Source organism: Tympanuchus pallidicinctus, unplaced genomic scaffold (genome assembly GCF_026119805.1).
Source record: "Tympanuchus pallidicinctus isolate F22 unplaced genomic scaffold, pur_lepc_1.0 scaffold5, whole genome shotgun sequence".
NCBI classification, from domain to species: Eukaryota; Metazoa; Chordata; class Aves; order Galliformes; family Phasianidae; genus Tympanuchus; species Tympanuchus pallidicinctus.
Genome location: NW_026294769.1, coordinates 63,166,364 through 63,191,927, shown reverse-complemented (window position 1 = coordinate 63,191,927; position 25,564 = coordinate 63,166,364). Strand labels below are relative to the sequence as shown.

At 43.1% G+C, this 25,564-nt stretch overlaps 1 protein-coding gene across 7 annotated transcripts in view; it reads left to right on the top strand.

The window, feature by feature from the left end:
• The window catches only part of ENPP2 (ectonucleotide pyrophosphatase/phosphodiesterase 2), a 100,029-nt gene that overhangs the window by 12,198 nt on the left and 62,267 nt on the right, over nucleotides 1–25,564 (top strand). For 3 of the 7 annotated variants that reach the window (XM_052703620.1, XM_052703619.1, XM_052703621.1), the window contains exon 1: nucleotides 17,324–17,506. The exons of 2 other annotated variants lie outside the window; for them this stretch is intronic. In XM_052703620.1, coding sequence (XP_052559580.1) covers nucleotides 17,339–17,506 — 168 coding nt within the window. In that variant the 5' untranslated portion in view covers nucleotides 17,324–17,338. Of the gene's footprint in view, nucleotides 1–17,280; nucleotides 17,512–25,564 lie in introns of those variants that run through there. 2 more of the 7 variants (XM_052703618.1, XM_052703630.1) reach the window with 1 other exon arrangement.

Genomic DNA, 25,564 nt, shown 5'->3' with positions numbered 1-25,564 from the left:
TTCCCCACTTTATTGCTGGAGGCAACCACAGCATGTTTACCTTCTTGGAGGATCAAGCATAATATTCCTCATTCCTTATAGACTCACAGAGTCCATCCCGACATCTTATTGTTTCCTTGCATTTGGAGAACTGGGCATAGATAAAGTTTCTCTGTCTAATATTTTTACCAATGGATGCAGTCATTTTAAAAGGTTGAGATTTGTATATTTGTTATAGAGTACTTGACTAATTTGAAAATACCAAATACATTGAGTTGCATTAATTTTAAAAAATATGAATACAAATTTGTTTTCAGAATCATTGATTCCTTAGAGTTGGAAGAGGCCTCTTATGGCCATCTAGTCCAACTCTCCTGCAGTGAACAGGGACTCCACAGCTAGAGCAGGCTGCCCAGGGCCATATCCAGCCTTGCTTTGGAAGTCTCCAGGGATGGAGCATCCACATCACTGGGCAACCTGTTTCTGTGCCTCACCACCCTCGCTGTAAAAGACTTCTTCATATGCCTATGAGGATGTTATGGAGGCAGTGTCAAAAGTCTTGTTGAATTCCAGGTGGACAACATCCACTGCTCTCCCCTCATCTACTCAGCCAGTCACTCTGTCATAGAAGACTATCAGGTTGGTTAAGCAGGATTTCCACTTGGTGAAACCATGCTGACTGTCCATAATCACCTTCTTGTCCTCCACATGCTTAGAGATGGCCTCCAGGATGGTTCCACCATCTTTACTGGGATAGAAGTGAGGCTCAATCCTTGGTCCTCCCTTTTACCCTCTCTGAAGATGGAGTGACATTGGCAGATTCCTGTCTGCTGGAGAAAAATAGGAACGCAGTGGATCTTAAGGCATTTCTTTAAACTCTATTCAAAGTAGGATTTCATCACTGTAAGGCATCCATAATGTGATTACTGTTAAAATAAGTTCTAGAAGTTCTAGAAGTACCTAATATTCTTGAGGATTTTACACTCATTGGAGGGAGATTCCAGTATCATTCAGGTTAGCGATGTTTATTATTCATCCCTATTCTCTGGGCACCATTTCCCTCTTCCCTCAAATTATCGCTCAAGTCTTCCACCTGCATGAAAATAACTCCCCTAACCTTTCAGAGAGGCAGGAGAAAGTACACAAGAAACACATGAGCTCACCCAAGCTGTAGTCATAGCTGGCAGGGCTATTCTTCCCGCTCCTCCTTCTGCACTGTATCTCCTGATTGATACATTCACTGGGCACATCCGCTGCTTGGGCGAACAGCTCAGGACGTTTCATGCGTCTGCTCATGTCATGAAAGCACCTTGACAGGCTGGGGAAGGGGCAAGGACTGGGATATGAATTCTGTTTCTTTTACAAGCTGAATTCACTTCATGGACAAGGGCCACAGCTCATCCTGTCCTCACATTCCTTCTCTTCTCCCCAAACCCCTGTGTCTCCTCACTTCCTTTTCCTCAATTTTATTCTTTTCTGCAGTTTTGTTTTTGTTTGTTCTATAGCTTCAAAGAGGATGTGCTCAGGGTGTCAAGGCTTTACATTCCATTGAGATGAAGAGCAGACCTGGGAGCGCCAAGATTTTTTCTGCAGAAGGTATGAAACAGCCTCTCATGCCCCTCAGATAACTACAAAGATGGTTAAAACTGTACATGTACATGAGAGCAGTCTGCTAATTAGATGCTGCCTGCTCTCATGGTTTGTTGTTTTACTTTTCCAGATGTTTTGACTTTCTCTTGTGAGTTTTTTATTGCCTGGATCAATGGTGTTCTGCCTTTGGCTGTCTGGATCACCTCTGAAATGTTGGAACTGAGCTGGGAGGCAGACTTGAGCAGCGATAACCCATTTGTATGACCAAGGCTCAAGCAGCTCCTCTGCTCAGAACATGCTTCCATCACTGCATTTACAGGCAGGCCTGTCTGGGCAGCATTTTGGACTGACCAGAAAATAGGCAGGTTTGCTGAATGTCAGAGATACATATATTTCTTTTTTAAAGCCTTCTGTTAAGCATATGAAGCATGTAAAGCTGAACCTGGTCATGCATTATCACAGAATTGTAGGGGTTGGGAGGGACCTCCAGAGATCATCGAGTCCAACCCCCCTGCCAAAGCAGGTTCCCTACAGCAGGTCGCACAGGTAGGCATCCAGGCAGGTCTTGAACATCTCCAGAGAAGGAGACTCCACCACCTCCCTGGGCAGCCTGTTCCAGTGCTCCGTCACCTCACTGTAAAGAAATTCTTGCGCATGTTTGTGCAGAACTTCCTATGCTGCAGTTTCCAGCCATTTCCCCTTGTCCTGTCTCCACTCACCACTGAAAACAGTCTGGCCTCGCCATTCTGCCCCCCACACCTTAGATATTTATAGACCTGGATCAGGTCCCCTCTCAGTCTCCTTTTCTCAAGGCTGAACAGACCCAGTTCACTCAGCCTTTCCTCATAGGAGAGATGCTCCAGGCCCTTCACCATCTTTGTGGCCCTCCGCTGGACTCTTTCCAAGAGATCCTTGTCTTTTTGGTACTGGGGAGCCCAGAACTGGACACTTAAGTCCTTTTCATACAGATTTTTTTAACAGTATTTTTTAAACAATTGTAGGATTTCTATATATGCCTATATACATAATATTTACTACATGTATTATTATATTTACATATTAAATACAAATATATAAAGAATTTCTAGTTTTTTTACGTACTGCATATACATAGATTGACATTATATGACACTGATGACGTTCTAAGCCGATAATGCCCATATTAAGGCTTGATTCTGAAATACAGCAAAACCTCAGTGAGGCGTATGGAAACGAGAGGCCTCATTGTGAGCTAATGACCTCTGAGAATGAGTGAACATGTCAGCACCCCAAAGTGAGTACACTTAAGAGCTTTTTACAATGGATGCTTGTATATGATACACATCAGCATACTGTGAAGTGGCTTGTTATAAGACCATAATAAAAAACTGTTCTGTTGAAATGATTCTCTCTCCCTACTTCTTGGGAAATATTTGTTCAAATAAATACATGGGTTAGTAGAGAAACAGATAGTTATTTGTCTCTCAAGTGTGAGTAATGTAATATGAACAAGCATTAATGACCTAACTCCTTAATTCAACAGGAGATCCTTATTTTTCTTACATGCTAGCTTATTTCTTAATACTTTGGAATCCATTGCTCAGTTTGCGTTGTGTGTTCCCAAGGGAGCTGAACACAAGCTACAAGCTTTGGATAATTTTCAATTCTGTTCAATTTTATCATCTCTTGGACTCTCTCTTGGACTTCTTCTCAGTGGCTGGCAGCTATGTGTATCTGAGTCCTGAATCATACACTGACATCTGCCTGAAATAATGACAAGATTTGCAATTTTCAGTGGATGTTAGAGGTAGAATTGCCCAAACCATTCACGTGGTTTAGAAGTCTTCACCCAATTTCCAGAAAAGTCTTAAGCATGGTGAAATCTAAACCCCATGAATTGCCAGGAGACTTAGATCAGTGGCTGAAGAACTTTACGAAATCACTGCCTGCAGGGCAGGGGCAGCAGATGGGAATGGGCTCTTTGGCCTAGCTCGTTCTGGAGAGAAAATCTGGTGGTTAGGTTGACCGCTGCCAAAGGTGACCGAAATGTGAAATTGAAAGTCAAGTTAGCTTGGGGAGCGAGGGAATAAAGTCATTGGGCGAGGAGCTGGAACAAGGAAGAGCTGACAGAGAATGGAAGTTAAAGAATGGTCTGAGAGAGAACAGAGGCAAGGTGGAGAAGCTGAGCAGTGAGGGACAACGGGTGAAAATGACTGGACAAAATCCCCTTGAGTCACAATCCGTTACAGAAATTGGGCGACAACTGGAGATTCAGGAATGTCCAATGCTCCTTGACAGTGCAGTCATTTGCTAAAATGTTACATGGTTCTCTTCAGGTAACTGTTACCAAACAAAGAGGGCAATCTGGAACAGCTGTGAGCTGCCGGTCTTATCTTGTGCAGTCCTAAGTTTCAAACTACTGCTATTGAACCAGGCGAGGGGCAATTTGTGTCACATCATTGAGGCAGAGTAGCAATTGCTCTTCTAATTCAATCTCTGAAAGAAAACAGAACAAACAAAACCAACAACAAAGAAAGTACACCAAAGTATTCTCTTTGGAGAATATGATTAAGATTGCAATTCAAGTGGACAAGAGACCATCTGGGCCCCTGGCATCAAATTTTGATGAGATGACCTGAAAGCTGTGCCTTGTGGGGCAGGAGAAGTGCAGTCATGCTCAGCTGAGTCTTGTTCTGGAAAGCTGTCTCTTTTTACTGTATCATAGACAGAACTGTGCTGCCAGGTCACTTCAGCTATAATTTTCAGAAAAGGTCATTTCTAACTTCTTCACTCAGCACTCAGCTTGAGATACACAGTCCTGATTTGGTGAACCCAGCAGCTCTGATAACTCTGACTGGAGACAACAGGGTCTGTGCTTACCCCAGCGCAGCTCGTCTGCTCGTGCCTGTTATGGGATGTCACAGAACTGTTACATACTGCTATGCATTCTAAAAATTGGGAATAGTAATGTCCTATGCCAGGTTCTTACATTTAGTTTGTTAATTTCTCCGTGTCTCATCTGCAAATGCTGATAATGCTGCCTTTTCCTCAAGGTGTAATATCTTAGAAATCACTTGGGTACTTCTGCAAAGATCTCTCTTGAAGCACAGAATGGTTTTGAATGGCGTTCCTTAAATAAAGTCAGGTATTCATAAGCAGGGACCATGCTGGGCATTCCTGAGCTGCTGTTGGTGTCACATTTAACTGGTCCTGCTGCCCATTGCCCAGCTGTGCAGCACAGGAGCAGCAGGGCCCTGTGCTCAGCAGCACTGAGCACTGCAAGATGGATTAACTGAAGAGTGTCACCACTGGAACATACCCCTCATTCTGTCTGCAGAGTGGTGTTGATGAGGGGAATCAGATGGACCAAAGGGACTGTAGCACCAACTACTTCGCTGTGGAGAGCGTAACTGGAAACAAGGTTCCACGGCTGCAAAAAGCACCTGAATACACAGAACAACACATCAGGTTTGGAGCAGCAGAGTGCATCCGTGTCTTGCTGGAAGACAAACTCTAGTAGGAATGGGGGTATGCCCTGGTCTGGGTGATGGAGAGTGCATTTAGGGCAGTATATTTTGCATGTAGGTGAACAGATCAATACTTCTAAGACCAAGCTAAGCTGGCTGTTGTAGAGGTATGAGCATACTAACATTTTCAGGAGACTTACTGGCTTCAGCGAGTGTCTTCTGGCAGCACAAAATTGGTCTGTGTCTCAGTCAAGTTCTCGGCACCAGAGAAACACCTGATCAGCCAAGAGCAGCTCTGTAGAAGGCAGGATGCTGTCCCTCAGCTGAGCTACGGGCCCCTCAGTGCTGCATGCTGAACTCTGTGCATCCTCTCCAGATTTGATTACCGTTTGTGTTTGACAAGCAGCCTTGGAGTTGGGATGCAGTACAATTCACGTCAGTGGCTACTTGCCATCCCTTGTTATATCTGTCTGCTTTAAGGTCATTGCAAAACATTAGATGGACTTCTGGTGAAAATAATTGGTTTTCTCTTTGGACAGCTTTCCAAATTTAGCACATCCTCTCTCTGAAGCTTAGCAAAACCCTTTCTTGGAACTGCATCAAACTCCAGTGTTCAGAGTTTAGTGTTAATGCCTGCTGGAGATGATTTTGTAACAATTTGAAGTCCCTGTCACATTTTGAGTGATGGTCTTGTTTTCTGAAAGCTCTCTAGCACCTTGGAGATGTCAAATTTTGGAATCAAATGCTGACTTTAATGCAGGAATGTTTCCCATGGGCCCTGCTGCTTTATCCAAAAATCCAAACCTTTGTATACAACCGTTGCTGTTATTTCCAGTCTTATGGGACTGGCTCAAATTTCCCCTCAGCCCCCACAGAGTTTGATGTCACCAAAAAAGCTCACATCTCTTTATAGTTAATCAGATAGAAGGACTGGGTATTACAAGATCATCCGAGTCCGAAGACATTAAAGGAACCCTGGATTAGTGGCTCTGGAACTGAAGATTTATAAAGTGACTTTATGTATTTTATTCCTTTTACTGGATAGACTGAATCCCTCTCTGACATAACGAACCATCCCTTTTTTGCATCCCCATTCTGTGCAGTTCATGTTCCCTGGGGATGGGAGGAGTTCCTAGAATGAAATATAAACCGAAAAGAAAAAAAAAAGAAATGTTGGTTGTCACATGGACATTAGCAATTAGCACTTAAATGGTGAACTATGAAAGTCTTTACATCTATTAAACATCTTACAGGTGAGGAAATTGATTCGATTTGAAAAGCCCAGAAAGGCGCGGGTAATCCTTCTACTGAAACATAGAATTTCTTCGTGCAATGGATAGAGCACAAGGCTAGGAGCCCAAAATGCCAGTTCACACACTGGATCTTGAAGACTAGAAATGGATATGGATTAGTTGAGGGAACTCCTTGTTTCTGTTCTGAAGTATAAACCCAGACACCAAACAGCTTTTTCTCCAGTTGAAAAATATTTAGATAGAAGCAAAACCCACGTAACACATCCAAGCTGCTTTGCTTTGCTGTGCAATGCAGGGTGGGATTTACTGTCAGGTAAAGGAAGGAATCCCTCTTTTGAATGAATGGCTCAGCTGTGCCCCACTGCAGTGTCTGTTGTTAGCGTTATTCTGATGAGGCCTGTTTACTTACTTTCACCATGACTGCCCAGAAATCCCATGGCAAGCAGTGTCAAAACATTTGCCAAATCACTACTTCACCCATTGAGCTGATTGTTTCATGTTATTTGGTCTGGTTCACATTAAGGGTTTGCTCCATCTCTGCTTTTGCTCTTCTGGAGTATATTGATTACTTGTGGTATTTTATAACAAACAGGCTTTTTTGAGGGATTACTCCCCCCCTGCCTCTCTCACTCAGCCTGTGGTATGTTAGTAAATATGGTCCTAACCCCTTCTGCTTCAAACACCAAACACATGGAAACCAGTGTGCAGAGAAGTATGGAGAAGCATGTTTTGTGCTTAATTTTACTTCTGCAATTTGTACTGCTCCCCTGGAAAATATACAAAGGCTAATGGCTCGTCACCAAAGTTCTACTTCCATAGTAATTAAATGTTTTCTGAAGGTGGTGTGAGCATTCTCTGAATGGTAAAATGTGATTTTTGCACCACAGTGTTCATACGCTAAACAGTATGAAAGTCTCTACAGGAGAGAAGAGAAAATGGAAGATAGACTGGTACTACCACCTGTTCATCTGGGGTTAGCTTACGTTAAATGTTTCATAAATTCAAGCACTGAATTTATGGCTATTTATATTAATAAGAGGCATAAGAGGCTGAGGCTTGGTGTCTCAGTTTTATGTGCTCTTCTGGCAATATGGGTGTGTTGCACAAGATGTTACAGCAATCTCAACTGGACACGCTCACATCCCTGGGGTTTGCTATTTGAAGCATGGAGGAAGATTATGTTCTGGGCACAAGTTAAAAAATGAGTGTGTTGACACCACCTGAGCTCAATTTGAGCTTTGATCAGCTGAGAAGAAACCAGTATCTCTCGTAACAGGAAACTCCTTGTAAATGCATTCTGCAAGAGATCCTCGCTGTCCCATTCCCAGTGTGCCCACCATGAAAGCAGCTGAGAGCCATCAAAAACACAGTGCTGAGACAAGAAGCAAAACAATGAGCTCTCACCCACCCCAAGCCTTACAGCTTATCTCCCCACTCCAACCTAACCAAACTTTATCCTGTGCACATAGAATCATAGGATGGCCTGGGTTGAAAAGGACCACAGTGATCATCTAGTTTCAATCCCCCTGCTATATGCAAGGTTGCCAACCACCAGACCAGGCTGCCCAGAGCCACATCCAACCTGGTCTTGAACACTTCCAGGGACAGGGCATCCACAGCCTCTCTTGGCAGCCTGTTCCAGTACCTCACCACTCTCATAGTAAAGAGCTTTCCCCTGACATCCAAACATGGACTGCAAATCTACAGCTTCGACTCCTTTTCTTCAATGAAGAAGTCCCTTGTCTTCATATCTAGCCCAGACTCCCAACACATTGAGGACTTCTATTCTGGACTGGTAGGATTGCCCTGGAGTGGCACAGCCCTGTAGAACAACAGCCCTGTGCTTCTGTGCACTCTGATCATTAATCATTAGAACCATCCAGATAAATATATTTCAAGCCCTTTGTTGATTAAGAGCTGACTTAACAAGCCAACATGATCACTGCATATATTCACTGTATAGGCCCTTGTCTTCACAGAGATGCCTGGGCATCCTTTTGAAAACAAATTGACAGAAGTGGCATTGATGGTAAAAGATCCTGCAAGAAGTAAAGTGAAACTTCAGGACATGCAAATGAACATCAATTTCTTGGTCTTCCCATGCATTTGCTTGCTGCTTCTTGTGAGCAGTACAGTGCAGCAAAGAAATCTGATCTCATTTCTCAGTTCCTGCTTACTCTTTACCCTCGTTGGTAGGAATGCAGTGCCACTGATTGCTTCCATCATTTAGGCTGCCATTCTGTAGTATTTCATCTCATCATGCAACTAATGAAGTATGCAAACACTTATTATAAATTATAGCCTATCAAATGGGAAAACGCTGTCGCAGATAAGTCTCCAAATTTGCTGCTGAACATTTTGAATGGCTCATTGACGTGCGGTTAAAACACAGCAGTAAATCTCTTTGTGAGACATGCGGTGAGGAAGGAAACACATGAGGTTTTTCATGACAGCAGTGAGAAGGCTCAGAGCGCCTTGCTGCTGCCAACCTGATCCCATAGGTGTCTGAAGTAATTAACAGACTCCTGTTTTTGTACCACAGCTGGAAAATGATAAAAAGCAACAATTGGGTCACTTTTACCTTGATGCCCGTCACTGAGAAGTGCAAACACCAATAAAAGCTGTCAGATGTTTTCACTTGAGTTCAAGTCAAACATTGCAAAGTTTGCAGTTCCCACCCGTCTTTTTGATCTGGAGCACTACGTTATCAAGCTGTTTGCATCTTTAGTAGTACTAGCTAATAGCTAATGCCTGCTAATTCTGAAATATGTTTAAACACAGATTAAAAATTCACCCAGGTGCAAAGACTGCCTCTATTTTGAGGAAGTCTTCAACAAAATATTTTCTCATACTTTTGTATTGTGAAATGCAGACATAAAGGAGAATGTGGGAGATAGATGAGTTGTTCTGTGCCTCTCTTTTCATTGGGGTGTGATTTTGCAAAGAGCTGATCCCATACTGCTGAAGATGGTAATCCTGTCCTCCTCCTGTTCCACTTCTGGGGATTCCCATGCGTCATCAGCCCAGCGGCTGGCCTTGCAAGGTGAGTCAGCTGGCTAAATAGCCAGAGATCCAATCCAACTAAAATCAGATAGGAAAGAAAAAAGTGTTTTCTCCTGGTTGGTCAGCCAAAGTCAACCTTCTGGAGTGAGTGAGAGGCAGTGAGGCGCAAGGAGGGGCAGAGGTACCAGGCTGGATGCCAGCCCAAGACGTGCAGGTCTGTGGGTGAGACTCCACTCCTGGGAACCAGAGAGGACCAAGGTGTGGGGGAGTTTAAGCACGTGGTGGTGTTGGATACTCAATGGTTCCCTGCAAAATAGCCTCCTTCGCATCAACAACAACAGTAGAGATGTGAGCTGGAGGATTGAGCGTGCTGATTTGGAAGAGAAGGCGGGCATGTTTGGGAACTACAAGTGGGAGGCTGTTCCATGTGTGCAGTGCGGGGCAGCAGCTATATGAAAGGAGGCATTAATCTGGAGTGCGGCTGCAGCACCAGCTCAGAAAAGCCGTTCAGTGCTCGCTTACGTCTCTTCCATTTCATCAAAGATTGAGCACTTTGCTGAATAAAGGCATATGGGACCAATAAAGCATATTTAAGGAGATGTAATCCAGGTGGCAAAAGGGTATAATGGGAAGTGACTTATGGGAAAATGTTGCATTCAAAACTCTTCTGTTGGTTTAGGTGACCCTGTAAATTCGCGCCCTGCTTTTAGTCAATGGGACTACTCATGAGAGCTAAATTGCTTATGTTGCAGGATCGAGCCTACTGAAAGGAAGACTTTTCAAGGAGGTCCAAATAGATGTTGTAAATCATGCTTATAGTGCTCTTGTTTTTTGCACTAGCACGGTTGTGAACACAGCCAACCAATTTGTCATAATCTGTGTATTTGTTTGGCATGTGTTTACAGAGGGGAGATCTGTTTTTATTTTAAAGAACTACTTTACCCCTGGTTTCCAAATCCTCACCTTAATCCTTCTCCACAAAAGAAGCTCAAACAAAAACCTCCCAAGATCCCATCCCCCCCCTTAGCTGAAAACTTAAAAGAAAACCCTGCACAGTATACCTTTCATATGCACATAGGTACCTCGCATGAAATGAGAAACAGCAGAAGAGCTTTGCAATATCCATGACAGAGTGGATGAGGGAAAAACAAAAAAGCCTTCAGTAAAATACTGCTTTGTTAGATCTTAATAACAGAAAAATTCCCCCTAGAAATAAATCCTCAACATGATTCTCATATGAAAGAGAATCCTTCCACGTTGAAACCAAATGTTCAAAAGCTCAGCTTGTTTTATTAATGCCCATAATTTATTCTTCTTAGAAAACAGCCCTCTCAGGCTGCCAGAGCATTCAGCATGGTGTGCATCATAATAAAAACAAGTTAGAAGGCAAAAACGTTAGAACAAAAACAAAACTCTTAAAGCTTTCGTGAATAAAAACCATGCAGGGGGGTCTGGAAAAAGGACACAGATGTTGTGAGGAATCAAAAGCAGAAGATAAATTATAAGCAGGAGTATAAACCAAGCTTTGCAAACAAACTGGAGTCAAATTAGAAGTCTCAAATAGTACAATTCATCTCAGAGACCACTTGCTTAGTCTAAAAGCCTTCACTTCACAGCAGCTCCTCCCTGCAGTGGCCCAAACTGAGCAGGCCAGTGTGCTCTCTCTTTTTCCCCCAGGCCTGAGTGCATCTTGGTGTAGGAGTGGCTGCCACCACGCTACCCATTCTGCCTAGCACTCAGAAGGCCCCAGCCCACACTGCAGTGGGCCTTGTAGCTTCTTTCTACAAGGTCTTTCCTCGTAGGACTCAGTCAAAACTCTTGGAAATGAAAGTGTGAGTTCACTTGCATACTTTCTTCACAGAATGGTGGAAATCCAGGGCTTCATTGAAGCACAAATTATTGTAATAGTGGCCAGGCTGTTACTTTTGTGTTATAAACAGCATATGAACAACTCAAGTCACGCCATGGCTGGTGGGCCACCAGCTTCTTGCTGGCACAGCAACTGGTGGGTAGCTGAGATCCCTTGGCATGTTTTGAAGGCTGGGATGGTGTATGACCTACAAAACCAGCTGTGCATCCAGCCCTGTCCTGCAGTGAGACCTCTAGGGTGCCATCATCCCTTAGCCTCTTCTGGATTTTCCTCAGTTCACAGCTCTCTGGGGTATGCTGGCTTTGTTTGTTGGCTGCTCTCACCTGAACTTTGTGTTATCTGGTGCATTACTCTGTCAAAGAGGAGAGAGTCTGTGGGGAGTTACATTATTGGTTCACAATTTTCTAAAATTTTCACTGCATGTTCCTTATTACTCATGAAATAATTACTTTCAAGCTCTAACTGCCAGCTTCTGACATTAGATTTTCTGTAGAAGATAAAAGCAGCCTTGAAATTCGTACTGTTCCCTTGTGGGACAGATTCATGTCAGGTTTCTTGAAAGATTTTATTAACTTAGTCCCTACTTACAATTTGTGAGTTATTGTTTCATTTAAGAAATTTGTACATTTCACTCAGGATGTGGAATCTGATAGAACTTGTACATACTGTACTAGACCAAAAACTTAAAATGAGGTGGAGCAGTTTCTTCTGTGTTAGATTACAGATGTTGTTCAGGACAGGACATCAGTCAAGAAAACAGCTGTGAGAGGAGAAAGATTGAAGGTGTAGAATGATATGGAAACAAGATAAAGGACTCATGGTTTCAGCCCTAGAGCTAAGGAGCAGAATCTTGACAGTGATACTCTGTTCTTCCCTATGTCCTTTTCTGGCCTTATCTGGGGTCTGAAGTACCTTGTGTGGTGGCAGAGAGATAAAGCTGTAAGCTATCTCAGCAACTTCACACTTCCTCAGAGTAAGCCTTGCAGACCGTTTTTCATGCCAGTGAAGGAGAACTGAACTATAGTTCATGATCTTTACAGTTATTCACATCTTTGCACTTGTTTCCCTGCATGAGAGCTCCTGTTCCTGGCCATTTTTCTTCCATCCCAAGTTCTCTGTGGCAGATACCCACTAGATATCAGAGAGGTGGATCCCAAGCGAGTGCAAATTTGTAAAGGAGTGTTTCTTCATTGCTGTGCACAGCCCAGCATACTGTGATTAACAGAGCTCATGAGTAGAAGATTAATTTTATTCACAGAAGCTCTTTAAAAGTTGTGGATCTGATGACTTTTCTATGTGAAGATACATTTCACTTAAGTTGAGGATAAAGGATGTCATAATATTACTGCTAATGGACAAACTGCATTGCAAACAATGACAAGGATAAGTGTTGATTCCTACATCTATGCAGGAAAACTGCATGCATCAGTAGAGGTTAGGGGCTGACCTCCTGGGACAGAGCTCTGCAGAGAAGGACCTGGATGTCCTGGTGGACAACAGATTGACATGAGCCAGCAGTGTGCCCTTGTGGCTGAGAAGGCCAATGGTATACATTACGAAGGGTGTTGCCAGCAGGCTGAGGGAGGTTATCCCTCCTGTCTACTCCTCCATGCTCCCTAGTTGGAGGAAGACAGAGAACTTCCAGAGAGAGTACAGCAGAAGGCTTTGAAGATGATTAAGGGCCTGCAGCATCTCTCTTATGAGGAAAGGCTGAGAAGTCTGGGACTGTTCATCCTAGAGAAGACTGAGAGGAGACATAAATATCTAAAGGGCAGGTGTTAAGTGGATGTGGCCACACTCTTTTCAGTGGTACCCAGTGACAGGACAAGGGGAATGGGCACAAACTGTAACACAGAAAGTTCCGTACAAATACGAGAAAAAATGTCTTTACTTAGAGGGTGATTGAGCACTGGGACAGACTGCCCAGAGAGGTTGTGAAATCTCTTTCTCTGGAGATATTCAAAACCTACCTGGATGCTTTCCTGTGAAGACCACTGTAGGGAACCTGCTTTCGCAGGGGGTTGGACTGGATGATCTCCAAAGGTCCATTCCAGCTCCTACCATTCTGTGATTATACGAAACAAATCATTTCATTGCAGGAAAAATGTTGAACAGGAGAAGTGGTAAAGCTTTGGAGTATGAGCAAAACTGTTAGGCAGCCATAATACTGTAAACTAAGGGTTAAAAAATGGAAAACGTGCCAAAGCAAAGCCAGAGATACAAGACCACAGAATCCATTCAGGTTTCAGAAGGGATAACTCCAACCATGCCTTGAAGGTAGTCAGGCAAACGATGGTTTTTCCATTAGCTCAACTTGTGCAATTAAGCTTGTTCAGAGTTACATACTTCTGCACAGTTCTGGCCACAGAAGTCATTTCTTCATGCTCAGACCTGTTTGCAGGAGGTGAAACTGAGCTGGGACACTGGAGCTGCAGAGAAACTCCTAATGAAGCAAAACCGCATGAGGTTGTTCTTTGCAGGGGGTGGACGGCTGGATTAGGCAGTATATTAAGTAATCCCTTGGGATATTTTTCAACTGTAATTCACGTTCAATCAACAAATATGGAATAGATTAACTGTAGGAGGGGTCATATATTTCTTGTAAGTCACAATCTTCTTTTATTCGTGACTATCTACAGTACAATATTTTTGAAGCACTGTTTTTTTTGTGGTTGATTTTAATGCTGTCCTACCCACGGCAGTTTTAACTGCCGGTTTGATTTTCTGATGAATTTATTTCCAACAGTACTGTTTAAAAATGAATGCAGAAAATGAAGGGATTAAAAGGGGTAATGTTGAAACGATCTTTATTTCTAGGAGACTGGGATATATGTAAACACAGCTTTTTAAACCAGGATCTTAATATTAGCTCTGGAAATCCATATATAGGCACTCGATGTTTGGCTTGATTTAAGTATATAGCTGCTCCCTCTGATTGCACAAGATCAAGAGATGTTCAGAATCCCAGACTCTGATTCTGGTGGGTAGGACAGTTGCTTTAAAGCACAGCCTATATGCCATTTTCTTCAGGTTCAGTCCCACACAGTATAATCCCCTCAAATTCTGAGTCCTGCAAAGGAAAGTGTACATTTTATTCTTCCAGTTAACCTTCCAGCATAGGCTGTCCTGTGATGCAAACAGAAGCTTGAAACCATGTCAGAAAGTCCTCTCCTCAATGCATTTCTGGTAAAATCAAATTCCTGAGTACTCATTTCTGAACCTAGAGTATCTGGAACTTGTACTTTTTTATTAGACCAAATGTTTCAAAGGTTTTGCATTATAAAGATAAGACTTGAGAGGATTTTCAGTTCCTAATCCAAGACTTGCAGTCCCTTGTCTCTCCAGCTGAGCTGCTCCTTCACGTGGGAAGTACCTGCCTGCCACACATGGAAATTTCCTGTGTGTAGCAGTAACACTCCTGAGAATGTCCAGCATTGTCCTGAGCTGAACTGCTCGTGCCTTGCTGCTGCCTAAACCAAGTGCACAAAGCAGCTCCAGCAGCTCTGCTTGCAGCTCATCAGAGACAAAGCTGCAGGGAAGGGATATTTGATAAATACAGCAATGGTCACAGGCTTTGAAAGAGGGGCGGCCTGAAAGCCTCTTACTCATGTATCCCCACGTGAACCATCCGGTTCCTGGCCATTAATTCTAAACAAGCTTCGTCCAAACTGAGCCCTGCTGCTCCCAGTGACATCTAGAGATGGCAGCGCCTGAGTTTGTTTTTACAGCATGAGAGAACTGGCTAAGATTTATTTTAATGGAGTGTGACTCAGATAAGTAGATAGCTGTGGTACCAACAATGTGGTGTTAAACAGGGGTGAGTATCTACTAAAATATTTTCAGATTTCAATTAATAGACTGGGGAATGTTAAATCATGCTAGTACCCACTAACAGTGCTGGAGGGGAGGTTTGTGATTGCCTCCAAATGTTGATAAGACACAAAAACATAATAATAATAAAAAAGATTAAAGTCAGATGGGGATCTGGGAATCTAAGGAAAAAATTGTCAGTGATACAAAAAGCTGCACAATAGATTCTAAGGGAAACAAGGGGAATCCTCTTTTAAATGGAATTTAAACAAACATCAGGGAGTAGGATGCTGGGAACAGCCTGCTATGAGGTGGGAAGACCTTGTGTCGGTTTGTTAATTTGTTTCTTCTCCCATACTTTGCTTGCTCCTTTGCGTTGTAGGATGCTTCTAGACCTTGCAAAATAATCACTCAAAAAAGCAAATGTTTGCACGTAGCACTCATAGAACTCTGCAATTACTGGATCTGACATGCAAAGATACTGACACTGCATTTTAGGATTTCTAAAACACTTGAAATCTGTTTGCCTTCATGGTCTCTGTGTATTGTAACCTTCACGTGGTGACAGTGTCTGATCAACAGCAGCCCTGTTCTGTGTGTGGCACAGGACCTGCCATCTTTCCAGCAGCTGCTTGTAGCATTCATTTTATCCTCCTTCTCGTGTGAACACCTCAAAGGACCAATGGTGAAAGAAGGGGCTTTAAGAATCATAGAATCATAGAATGGCCTGGGTTGAAAAGGACCACAGTGATCATCTGGTTTCAAAACCCCAGCTGTGTGCAGGGTTGCCAACCACCAGACCCAGAGCCACATCCAGCGTGGCCTTGAATGCCTCCAGGGATGGGGCATCCACAGCCTCCTTGGGCAACCTGTTCCAATGCCTCACTACCCTCTGGGTGAAAAACTTCCTCCTAATATCTAACCTAAACTTCCCCTGTCTCAGTTTAAAAAAGAAGTAGGGAGGATGGTATGGAGGGTTGTGGAGAGAGTTCACAGAGGGATTAGGTTTAGTTTTGGGGATCTATAGAGTGAACAAGCACACAGTTTTTATGGGTAAGATGTGGGCAACTTAATCTGAAGCTTTGCTGGGAGTGGGTGACCCACTCCTGGTTTCAGCTGTGCATCTTTTGAAAGTCCTTTCCCTTGACATAAACCTGCAGTGCACCCCAGGCTGTAAGGGGCTCAAAGCCAACCAGAAAAGCTGACCTCCAGAGAGCTCTGTGGTTAAGTGTGAGCAAGTTGCACACAGTGCTGAGCATGCACAAAGATCTCTACAAGATTTATGACTTGACCACATCCAGCTGGAATTTGGTAGGGATGGATGAACGTATTCACTTTAAAAAGGCCATTCTTCCCTGATCCCCCATATCCAATCTCTTGCTTCGAAGGTATATAATCCTGTGATTTGTTCATGGAAAGAACAGAGAAATGTGTATAATGTCAGTACAGCGAAGTATTCACCCTTTGTTTTATTCAGAAAAAATGGTTGGCATATTTTGACTCAACTTAAAAATAAGTTTAAAAAATCCACAATGTTTCCAGCACAAAAATGGCCAGTGAAAAGTAATAAAGTAAAACAGCCATTCTGTCAGAGCAGTAGACAGCAAAAATCAAGATCTTAGAATGGAAAATGTTATTTAGCTGTCTAATGAAATAAAGAAGCCCTCCAAGGGAGCTGCCTTTGAGTGGCTACAGCTGCTGTGTTTGCAGCATCCCCATGTCATGGTGACAAACTCCTTCATCCCTCTATCTCCAGCACAGCTACAGCAATATCTAGATTTTACATGTGCTAAATACTGACAGCTTCCACTTTGTGTCCTGTCAAGTAAGAAACGTCAAAAACACTTTAAAAATCACTTTAAATTTATAATACAGGAATTCGTTTTCAAAAAAAGTATCCTACAGATCTATGGAAAAAATGAAAGAATGTTCTTATCTGGATGCACACATTTAAAACTCAGCTGGCCTGAGTTTGGAAGTGGCTCAGGGCACCAGATTGGAAGTTAGGGCTCTCTGGATTTGTACTTAAATTCCTAAATGCAGATAAAAGCAGGCCAGCTAGCAAATTCTGGTGAAAGACTTTGAAAGTGAAGAAAATAACCCTATCCGTTACTGAATAGCACTATTAAATGATTAGAAAGGGCTCGACACCACCTTGTTATCTGCACATGACCTCTCCTGAGGCATTCGTGGCAAAAAAAAAAAAAAAAAAAAAAAAAAAAAAAAAAAAAAAAAGAACAGATTAGGCAAGAGCATCAGTCCGCTGCATTTGAAAGCAGATCTTCGGGACAGGGACGCTTTCCATAGAGTCATTTCAGGCAAAGGTCACATGTGTGCATATAAAATCAATCCTGAAAGCAGTGCCTTTGTCCCCAAGCTCTGTCCCAATGGAGCCATTGTCCTGCGGGGCAGCTGGCACCCTGACTCCAGCTCCCAGCCCAAGGCGGCCGGGCAGCTCCCAGCAGCCGGCCCGGGGCCAGGGCAGCCGCTGCAGGGGCCGGGGAGAAGCGAAGTTTCTACGTCAAACCTCAGCCATGGAGAAAAAAGACCCGCTGGTACGGTAGGCACATCCTCCCTCCCCTTCTGCCCCGTGTTTTTCTGCCTTGTGGCAGTAGGCTGAAGTAAATATAATTACAAGCAAAGTCAGGCTGTGAAGCGGCGTGAGTGTATTTCTGCCAAGCGCAGCTCGGACTGGGACTTGGCAAGCTGAGCGTCCTTTCGATGTGCATTTAGGGGTGATGATGGGAGTCCTCCGAGTCATAATTAAAGTAGAACACGTTATTTAATGCACAATGTAAGGATATTTTAAAAATCACAGTAGATCTCTTACAGCTTGTTCTGCTTTATGTAGATATCCTTCCCTCTTAACCTTTTAAATTTAAACTGCCTTTCCTATCTTATTACCCTATGGCAGCGTTAAAATTGGCATCCAGTACAGACACAAGCAAAGAAATGTCTGTTTTGTTTGTACTGACCTCCTGCAATATTAACGTCACGTCAAGAAGTGATGATGAGTTCAGTTCCACGTCACCTGGCATTTGATTTGTATAAAATCTTCACCATCTGTTGGGTGTAAAGGCAATCTGTTTTAAATAAGGTTCCCATTACAAGCACCTCTACCTAATCCTTGTTTCCCTGAAAGAAATGGATAAAGTTTCTTTAATCACTGCAGTATTACAATATTTGTGTTTGTTTTTCCTAACTCCCCCTGCCAAAGATGCAGAGTGCTGATTAGAGGTGTAAGTCGATAAGGAGTTAACAAAGCCATGCATACCTTGCAGTGCTCAGCGTGGTCGGAATTAAAATGATTTTTTAAAAGTTTGATTCTGAAGTAATCATCACTGGTTCCCTCTTCTGAGTCTCTTTGGCTTCTGATTTGCTTAGATTTTAATTGTGATTTCCTCCAATTACTTCTGTCTCTGCAAGCTTCCTTTCAGTGTCCATTAGCACTGAGGGTGCTGGGTAGACAGCTGGAGCTCTGTATACCTAAAAGAAAACAAAAGAGGCTGACTGTGCTCTGAGCTGCCTATGAGTGACCTGCTGATCTTTTAGGGATTATTATGGACATTTTTATATTAAGAAGGAGCTTCTTTTGAAGTGCATGGCTGTAGAAATGCTTCCCCCCAGCAGGTTGATATGTATAGCGTGTTAAGAAAATAAAACTACTCCATTTTGTATGCTACAGAATTTTGCCTCACTTTAGAGCATGTAGTACAGTGCTTAAACTATGAGTTTATGTCACTGCTGTCACTGCAGCAGAGGTTTGCAATTACTCCTAAAGGACGCCAGACAGATAAAGATAGTTTAGTGTCATTCTTGAAAGCTGTAACTGTTAGCAGCAATGCTCACGTAGCATCCTTAGCCCGAGTGCTACTTGTAATCCTTCCCACATCACACTGAAGTGGAGGTACTGAGTGGTTCTGAGGGAACAATGACAGGTGGTGGCATGAGACCGCTCCTGGCAGTGCTGGAGCTCGCACCACCTTGTCTGAATTTCCATTTTGAGTGCTCCTTCATGTTGCTTCACCAAATTAACAACCACAATGTGACTGTGTTCACGGGATGTCAGATCTCACAGGCTTTCACTGTCTCAAAATCCATGAAACTGTGTGTGCTCCACTCACTTTGAGTAATGGATGACAGGGTCACTGTCACTTCAGTACACGAGGAAATATAAATACATAATTACATGTGGTTCCTGTTGGCATTGGAGAATGACTTTGCTCTTCTGTACTGTTTGAATTCCAACAGGAAGATCCATAGTCAGCAGTCTTTTGTCCTAGCAGCCTTCATATTTCAAGACGCTGATTTTCTTCCAGAAATGAAAAAGTCCTTAGAAGTTTCAGTTGCTGAATATACAGGAATAATTCAGTTCAGAACATGAATAACTGGATGAAAGATTTAAAATGTAGCAAGTATGCTAAGCTCCTGTGTTCTGTTCCTGAACCAAACAGAGCTATTCTACTGCGGATGGATCTTCCTCACTTATGCAACTGGAGAGAAATTGTGTTGCCTCTTCAATACAATTCCTGTCTAGTTCAGTCTCTTTCCATTTCTGTAGCAAACTTTATGCCTTCCTTCCACTCTTTCTATTGTGAAGTACTTCAGAAATCTGCAGGATTTCTCCTTTGTTTATCTAATTTCAAACTATTGCGTGAAGATTTTTTAAGAGGAAGCTGTGGTGGGTTGGCTTGGCTTGGCTGTCTGCCCGGGACCCACCAGGCTGCTGTATCTCTCATTCCTCAAGAGAACAGGGGAAGAAAATAGGGTGGAAAAGCCTGCGGGTTGAGGTAAGGACAGGGTGGGTGAATGTACTCCAGTGTGAGTTTCTTCCATGGGCTGCAGGGGAACCCTGCTCCAGTGCCCCCATTCCTTCTTCCTTCACTGACTTTGGCCCTGCAGCACCCCTGCTACCAAACCCTGGCACAGACACGCAGTAAAGATTTTAACCCTCTCATTTTGGAGGCCACCTCTGGCTTTGCTATCAAGCAACTCTTTGCTGGTTTTCACTTTTTAATTTAATTTTATTTTTTTTCCTAGAGGGATGCTCATCCTTTAACATAACCTTACTTTATACTCCCACGTCATCTGGTAGAAACCTGCACACTACTGGCAGAACATGGCCAGAGCTATTCCTGCCATTCTTCTGCAGAAACCCTCCCTCCTGCAGCAGTTACATTCCCTCTCCATTACTGCAATTTCCTGTTTTATTCTCTTTGTGTCTATAGAAATCAAGAGACTGCTGCTCGTTCTTTAACAGTACCTTCATCTGAGGCCCTTCCTCTCATCTCTCTAATGCTCGAAGAACTCAGGATATATAAACTATCCTGGATAAAAACACTTTTTGCATGCAGGCTTTTTGACCTAATAACAGTTTCTGGTCTTTATATTGGCACCTGCCAAAATCAGACAGATGTAGGACAAGGCCAGGGCACACTTCCTACACTGCTGGGCTGTGCTGCTTGCACTTTGTCCAGAGGTAGCCCATGGAGAGGTTGTTTACACACAAGCTCACCCACCAGCTCATTCTTTTCCCAATCACTCCAGGTTTTCCAGAGAGCCCAGTGCAAATCTGGGACAGGATCTGCTTCCCTGGGCACTTTGCATGCAGCATAACAAAGCAGATGGGAGGAATATGGCCTATGGACACCCCATCCCATCCCTATGTATTCACTGACTAAATTCCAACAGCTCATCTCTGCCAGGATTGCTCTAAACTGCCCAATTTACGTGTGAGTCCTTAAGGCAAGAAAAGGCAGGAAAAATTAGCAATGCTGACAAATAAAACGGCAAAGAGATTAAGATAATTTAAAAGTAGAATTTAATATCTGCAGAATAGTTGCTTACACGTGCTGTATATTTTTCCCTGGAAAAACCATTTCAGTTGTACTGGCTGCGTGTGCCTGATGGATGTGACACTGATGAACGCAATATCTTGAAAATGCTTTACGGGATGAAGAGAAAGAATTCTGATGAAACAGTGCACTGCAAATAACTAAGCTTGAATCATCTGTAAGTTCTTGTTTTCCTTTATTTACAAACTGCTGCCAACAGAGCTAAGGTGGCAGTGAAGACAACAGATGAACTCAGGACAAGGTTGTGCTTAAGGTAGGGCAGAGGAAAGGGATCACTGCTATGAAGTTGGGTGAAATTCCTTTGGAGCTGATAGCCCTTCATTCAGCATAAATGTAAGAAGTCCTTAAGTGCCTTTTAGATATCCAAAACAATAGGATTCCTTTCTGTGCTCAGGGAAACTGCATTTTTTTGGACATTCTTTGTAAACGACAGCATTGTACCAAAGAATTTCTTGATGCTACAATCTAAGACCTCTATTAAAGGAAACATGTCCAAAAGGATTAATTATTCAGGTCACTTGTGCTTCCCCAAATAAATTCAGTTCACCTACATAAGCTCTAATTTTGTTATGTCCTTCAGCCTATATTGGAGTTGTGCACTAGTGCACAACAGAAAAAGAGCATTAACAATAGAAGAGAGATTACAGGGATGGTTTTATCCCCTGCAGTCCCCCAAAACAGGAAACAAAAAGGAAATATTTCCTCTTTTGGAGTCTCCAAAGATCTGTCCTCCTAACATACTGTCTCTTTTCACCCCCAAATTCAAGGTTAACTTTTCTGCCCTTGCATCACATAGGTTGGAAAGTAAATGTTCTTTAAGGTCCTTCCAACCCAAGCCACTCTGATTCTATAATTCTCTGCCAGCCAGCCCACCATTTCCTCAGGGATGCTGGAATACAGCTCTGACTGTAGTAGGACATTGGGTGCCTCCAGATATTGCTGGCAGCATTAAGTCTAGCTTGTTTGCTGAAGCTGCTGCCTCTCCAAAGACCTCCCACACCTCTGCTCTATGCCCTCTGTTCTTACTATGTAACAAGCAGTTTTCCTTGTTTAATTTTTTTTGCCTTATATCTTCTGAAATCATCTATAGAATCAAGCAGATGTTTCAGCAGGCTCAGATTGCCTACAAACAGGGCTATGAACATGAGGTTTGGTCTGATACTCATTTGCAGAACAGCTGTTGTGACTTAAGCTACTATAGAGGAAGCATGTACGTGCTCCTGCTCTTGTCATAACGCAAAGGGATCCAGGTTTGCCCCAGGGATAGGGATCCACCTTTTATGACTTCACCTAAAGGTATTTCTGCTCCCTATCAAGTTCCACTGCTCATCCCTGCTCCTTTACCCAAGATCTGTTTATTTGTTTTTCATTTTATATGTAAGGTGATTTTATCATAGAATTCCTCAATACCAAGGTGGAGGGAAGATTAGCTGAGCAGTGAAACTCCTTTGGTTGTTGCAGTGCAGTGCAGAGGGGACAGGGAGAGACAACTGGAGTGGGCGACTCTTCACCTGAAAGGAATAAATGTTGAGCTTGTGGATGTCAGCAAGGGCAGCAGGCCTTTCCTTCAGCTGCCAAAGATGGGAAAAAAAGCTGAAAAAGCTGGAAAAATAGCTCTTCACCAGAGCTCTATTTTACTCAAGTCCATTTTACATTGCATTAGGACAGGCACTGCTTTCAAGGGTGTTACGTTGCAGCATCTTGGAGAAGGGGCAGCAATGAACAGAAGAAAGAATACAAAATTAAACAGCCCCAGCTGTTCTGCAACCTCTGTATGAATGCCCAGGAACATCTGTCTCTGCTCTGAGAAGCTTCAGCAAGTATAATTTGGAGTTGACTTTACTTGTGTTTGCTGTGGAAAAGGGATTTACTGGGGTGGGGAGAGATGCACTGGGGTGCATCTCTTTTCTGTGAGGGCTGAGCAAAGCCGGGCTTCTTTTATTGTTCAGCAGTCAGAAATCATTAAATGGAAGAACAGATTAATTCTGAAAATCTTGTATAATTCGATGGAAAAAAATGAGTTAGAAAAACAAAACCTAAGTCTGTAAAATTATCCAGTTTAAAATATTGAAGAAATCTGTTAATAAAGTGGCCGGTTTCACTGCAGTCACCTTGTTTAATCCATAAAAAATGACTCTTTGTTCCGTTCCAAAGTTTTATGCTAAATAGATGCAAAAAGAATTTACAACAACAACAGCAACAACAGAAAAGGGCTGATAATCCTTGAGTAAATCCATGCAAGCAGAGAGTTGCATACTTTTGCTTTCTAGCACTTTCCTTCATGGCTCTTTCTTATTTTTTTTTCCCATATTGCACTCCTGCACAGCTTGAAATGTATTCAGTTACACATTATGATACGGGTAGGAAAAAAAAAAACCAGCAATGGATTGCATTGTTATGTTGTTGAAACGTTGCTTATACTTTTCTCACCCTGAGAATACAGGGAGTACTGTTCCAACAGGATGTTTTTCCCTTTGTTCCTACATTTGTCATCTTTGCACTCAGCCGTAATCAAAAAAAAAAAAAAAAAAAGGGTTCAGAAGCAGTAGCAGCTTGCAGCTTGCTGCTGTCTGCAGCAGACATGCTACTCCCAGGTCTGAGAACTAGAGCACAAAACTCATTCAACTGCAAAAACCAATGAAAGAAAGGATTTTTTTTTTTTTTTAACTCACATTGTGACCCTAGGTAGGAGTGGTGGGATGGTTGGAGTGAGAGGAATTGAAGTGATTGCCAGCCAGTCTGTGGGATTGTTCAAATAAGAGCAAAGATGCTGTAAAGGGTTTGGAGCACAAGTCTTATGGGAGTGGCTGAGAGAACTGGGATTGTTCACTATGGAGAAGAGGAGGCTCTCTACAACTGCCTGAAAGAAGGCTGTGGTAAGGTGAAGGTTGGCCTTTTCTCCCACGTAACAGTGATAGGATGAGAGGCAGTGGCCTTAAGTTATACCAGGGGAGGTTTGGGCTGAATATTAGGAAAAACTTCTCAGAAAGAGTGGTGAGTTATTGGAACAGGCTTCCTGGGGAGGTGATGGACTCACTGTCCCTGAAGGAATTTTAGAAATGTGTAGATGCGGTACCTAGTGATGTGGTTTTGTGGTATGGTGGGGATGGATCAACAGTTGGACTTAGATGATAGTTCTTTACTATGAGAGTGGTGAGGTGCTGGAACAGGCTGCCAGAGAGATTGTGGATGGCCTGTCCCTAGAGGTGTTCGAAGCCAGACTGGACGGGGCCCTGAGCAGCCTGGTCTAGTATTAAATGGGGAGGAGGTTGGTGGCAGGAAGGTTGGAGGTTCATGATCCTTGAGGTCCCTTCCAACTCTGTCCATTCTGCAATTCTGTGAGTCTATGATTCTGTGATTCTCTGATAGAACCATCATAGAATCAAGTCCACCAAGGTTGGAAAAGGCCTCCAAGACCATCAAGTCCAGCCACCCACCTACTACCAATATTTCCCCACTAAACCTTGTCCCCTAGTACAACCTCTTGTGGCTCTGGGCAGCCTGGTCTGGTGGCTGGTGACCCTGCACATAGCAGGGGGGTTGAAACTCGATGATCATTGTGGTCCTTTTCAACCCAGGTCACTCTATGATTCTGTATCATTCTATGATTCTGTGATCTAAATCTGTCTTGAACACCTCAAGGTATGGTGATTCCACCAATAGGCAGCCCATTCCAGTGCCTGACCACTCTTTTGGAGAAGAAATTTTTCCAAACATCCAACCTGAACCTCCACTGGTGCAACTCAGGGCCATTCCCTCTAGTTCTTTTGCTAGTTAAACAGGAAAAGAGGCTGACCCTAACCTCACCACAACTTCCTTTCAGGGAGTTGCAAAGAGCTATAAGGTCTCCTTTGATCTTAGAGTGCTTTTCCAACCATGTGATGGTTCTATGATTCTATGACTGCTGACAGGTGCCTAACATTTGGACTGTACCTGCTGGTTTTGTTCAAACACCTAATTCCTTTTCGTGGCTGGGGATATCTTCAGATTGTGGTATAAAATGAGTATTTCAACTATATGACAAAGCATTCCATCTAGAATGGTTCTGCATCTGTGAGAGCGTTAGCTGTGTTGTCATTTTATGGATTTTTCTTTAAGCAGCAGCCTGTGCAGTTGCTATTGTATCCTCCTCTGCATGAGAAATCATGGGGACATTCAATGAATAAGATCTGGAGTGTAGCCAGCTTTTAATAAATGTGTAGGCTTTCCTGTTGTTGTTGTTGTTTTGGTGGTTTTTTTCTTTCTTTTTCCCTTTTCTTTCTTTTTTTTTTTCTTTCACCAGAGTACATCCCTTCTTCATCAGCTATTCTGATTTCTTCAGAACTTGTTTTTAGTAGACTACCTTCTCTTTGTATTGGACTAAATGCACCACTGCATTTAGTACTCCACTTTTGTAGGCCCTCTGCAAATAAAACAGCACTGAGCTGGAATCAGACTTGTGTTCACATGAAGTAGGTTCAAGCTTCAGATGGCCCATAGCTCTTTTCTGTGTAACTGTAGCTCTGTCACAGCCTGTCGCAGGACTGCAGCACTGCAGTCTAACATACCTTCATGCATCCATTCACAGTGCCAAAAAAGCTTTCATAGGTACAGGCACGAGTTGCTGTAAGAGCAGGCAGTTCTTCAGTCTTGAAATACCTCCTTGTGCAAGTGCAGAAACAAAAGGAGAATGTTCCCAAATGGGGACATGCCGCTGCTGGTTGAGGAAGAATCAAGCCTGATCTCTCTTTGCTATTTCCCCAGAACATGCGTTGGTGC